General features: G+C 45.9%; 1 protein-coding gene across 1 annotated transcript; it reads right to left on the bottom strand.

The window, feature by feature from the left end:
- Nucleotides 1–1770: 1770 nt before the first annotated feature.
- Nucleotides 1771–2661, bottom strand: LOC119279398. Its single transcript, XM_037560643.1, has one exon. It carries the CDS (start codon nt 2659–2661, stop codon nt 1771–1773), a length of 891 nt encoding a protein of 296 aa, XP_037416540.1.
- Nucleotides 2662–3835: the final 1174 nt, after the last annotated feature.

Raw genomic sequence — 3835 nt, 5'->3', positions numbered from 1 at the left:
GGGATCCGTGATCTTTTTCATGAGGAAGTCGCAGAGGAAAACAAGCGCGATAAGACCGACGGCAACATGTCAGTTAGATCGCGGCTCGGCATGGCGCTGAGGTTCACCAAGTTTGATGTGGAGAAATTCAATGGCACGGGTAACTTCGGTCTATGGCAAATAAGAGTCAAGGATATTCTTGCGCAGCAGGGAATGTTGAAGGGTTTGTAGGAGACGAAGTCGGCCAAGGTTGACAATGATGTGTGGGAGGATATGCAAGTGCAGGCGGCCGCTACCATACGCTTTGTCTTGCGGATCAGGTCATGTGTCATGTCATGGATGAAGATTCTTCTAAGGGAATTTGGGACAAGTTCGCAAGTCATTATATGTCCAAGTCAGCGACTAACAAGCTGTATTTGAAGCAAAAGTTCTATGGGCTGAATATGCAGGAGGGGTCAGATCTTGTGGAGCATGTGAATGCCTTTAATCAGTTGGTCACAGATCTAGCGCGTCTAGATGTGAAGATTGAGGACGAGGATAAGGCACTACTTCTTGTTTTGTTGCCACCATCCTATGAGCATTTGTCATTACATTGACACATGGAAAGGCAACCATCAATAATGAGGAAGTCACTACAACGTTGCTTGGACATGAGTTGAGGAAGCAAAAGAATGCTGTAGAAAGGGAGGGTACTCAAGGTTTGGGGTTGGCAGTTAAAAGTTATCAGCTCAGGAAGGGACAAGAGGCGGAGAAGAAAAATAAGAAAAAAGTACAGTGCTACAGGTGCAGGACTGGGGACATGTAAAGAGGGAATGCCTAGAACTGAAGGGTGGGGCAAGTGCTAATGCGGCTAGTCATGGTGATGGCTCGGACAGTGATAGTGATGTTCCCGTAGTATCAAACAGGCGGTCAACAAAAGATGAAGCGTAGATGTTGGATTCAGCTTGCTCTTTTCATGCGACGCCCAATAGGGAGTGCTTCTCTTTGTACAAATCTGATGAGTTTGGTTTAGCCTATGTGGGTGATGACACATGTTATCGTGTTGCTGGTGTAGGTGGCATCAAAATAAAGATGTTTGATGGAGTTGAGCAGATGCTTCGGGGAGTCAGGCATGTGCCAGGGCTAAGGAGGAATCTAATTTTGCTTGGTGTTCTTCATGATAGTGGTATGGAATTCCATTGTGATCGGGATAAGAAGACCATGAAATCACGGAAGGTGGGGTGACAGTGATGATAGGAGAGAGGACGGCTTCGCATCTTTACAAGTTGCAAGGGAGCACTATTGTAGGTGGAGCCATGAAGAGTGGAGTTGCAGGAGTAGCAGTGGAGTCCCACGGTGGCGGCATGTCTAGTCCATTGGGTAGCCATTAGTAAGCTACAAAAAAGGACAACCCAAGTCCGGAGTACATGGAGGTCCGAGCATGGACAACTTCTAGGTGGTGGAAAATATTCGCCAAGGTGGAGTTTGTTATATTTATGTCTAATATATTATGTACGCAAGGGGTTACGTGGACTTGGAGTTGTAACTGGTGTGGATAGGTACGAGTCGTGTAGGAGTCGGACACGTTGTATCCTAGGCCTCTTATATATCGAGGGACACCACACGTTGTAACTCATGACGACTTGATAGCAACAGGTATGCGGGGGAGCCGACAGCTTGTGCCGGCGCTCGGGCGGCCGGTGTTGCGGTATCTTGGGAAGGAGCTCCCGTAGTCATGCCCCGGGGATGTAGCCATGTCGGCGAACCTTGTTAACAAATATCGTGCCTCGGTGTGTCGTCTATGATCTTGCATTAGCATTTTATTCTAACACTCACCTCACAAAGCACGACTAATGTAGCTAGTGAGAACAATGGCAACAAATCAAACAATAAATTTCCAAAAGGCATCTCAGAACCAACTCCACTAGGATTCAACTTGCACTGAACACGACAACATATCTGTGCACCCTTATCACTCCAATAGCGGGGTAAACATATCTTCAGAATAATTGCAGCCAATAAACAATAACCAATGCTCAGGAGTGAATGGGATATGCTCAAGATTGGCAGCCAACTCTTGGAATATGAGGTTGGAAGGGAGGAATAATAATAGTCATGTAGAAAGGAAAGCTCATACGCAATCAACCCAAGTACCCTTCCACCATCCCCATCCTCGGCCAGCAGATGCCATAAGAAGTTGCAGGCCTTCATGAAGACAGTTTCAGCGGCGGTGTCTTTTGCGAAACAACACCTTAGCAGCTTGAACAATGCAAATGAAAAACATAGATCCTTGAGTTGTGCCATTGACTTGTAAAAGATGTCATCTGACTCCCAGACTTTGTCAATGGTCACTAAGCTATTGTTGTTCATCCCTGTCTCATCACCTCTACTAAAAGTGTAACGATGGGGGTTCTTCTCTACCAACAATGTGTCCTCTCCTGTGACTATAAGAGGAGACGACATATTTTTAATGACTTCCTCGACATGCTGACTTCTATCTGGTAGCTGCTCCATGTATTCAACAATAAGATGAAGATTGTGCCCAAATGCGAAGGATTGTCTAGCACTGTACCATGCATAATACTTGACAAATATTTTGGCAATGATAAGAGCAAATGGTGCAAAAATGGCAAGAACAGACACCGAGGTGACGTATCCTTTTATATCTTCTAGGGATGATAAACTTCGATTTGGACCTTGCATGATGTTGACCCCAAGGTAGGTTGTTCATATTGCTTGCACCAGTCGTACTGCAGGGGGTGCAATGCTTCAACCTTCTCTAGCATGAGCAGCAACTATGTGGCTGTATTGATGCCAACAATCATAACAAATAACAAAGGAAATCCATACCAAGACCAGGCCGGGATGAATACTTGGATCACAATTCCCTGTGGCTATGATATTATAAGGAGCCAGAACAGCGATGATATACTGAACATCAGTGGCAGAGGCAATATAGGAGATGATGGGCATTGAGGAAGAGGTAGAGGGTCAATGGATGGTGACAGTAGTGATGGTTGTAGGCGCCTATCCAGGCCATGATTCCCATCAGGATGGTGTTCCTCACCAGGAGAGCATTCACTTGCAACATCTGCCTTCCCATGAACTTATCAAAGTTTTTCAATGCAGCGAGGGTGCAACCAGAAGATGGTGCTTTATCCATGATTTGTCTAAGTATCAAATCTGAACCTAGGAATAAAAAAAACAAGATCAAAATTACAACCACAAATTGCGTAGACATGGATGTGTACTGCGAACACATGGATGTGTCTCAGTTACTTATCTGCTTTAACTTGTATCTTTAACCAAAGGTGACCGTGGCTTTGTTATGACCGGCATATACTACAGGCCAGCCAGTTAGGGGCCCGACCCAGTTATCTTATTGTGATTAGGGCTTAGCCCAGTTATCGTATTGGGAGATTATATAAACTCATGTGCCTCGCTTGAAGTTAAGCAGAAGCAATCATATTTGCTCGGCTTCTTGAAGGGAGTCGGGAGACCTAACCCTAGCCGCCGCGTCCTGCTCTCTCCCTCTCTCTCGCACACGTGACAACGGCGCCCCAGCGCCGGCGACCTCACCTTCCTCCACGCCAAGCCCCCTTACACCCCTACAACCTACAAGCTAGACCTGGTAGGATCCCAGATCCTATCAGGCTTTGTTCCTTGCTTGTGTGCTACTTCGGACTGCAAACGCTGTTGCTATTGCTGCATGCTGCATCGTACGTCTAGATACCTTCTGTTTTTCCATTTATTTCTGTTATTCCTTTTCATTTTGCACTTTTTTTAGACAATCCACACGAACCTTTATTTAGTTCGACCCAATGTTCAGAGGTACAAACGAGAGATTACCAGGGTGTCCTAACCAAACATGGCGGCC

This window comes from Triticum dicoccoides, chromosome 3B (assembly GCF_002162155.2).
Source record: "Triticum dicoccoides isolate Atlit2015 ecotype Zavitan chromosome 3B, WEW_v2.0, whole genome shotgun sequence".
Classification (NCBI taxonomy): Eukaryota; Viridiplantae; Streptophyta; class Magnoliopsida; order Poales; family Poaceae; genus Triticum; species Triticum dicoccoides.
This window is presented reverse-complemented; position numbering and strand designations above follow the sequence as displayed.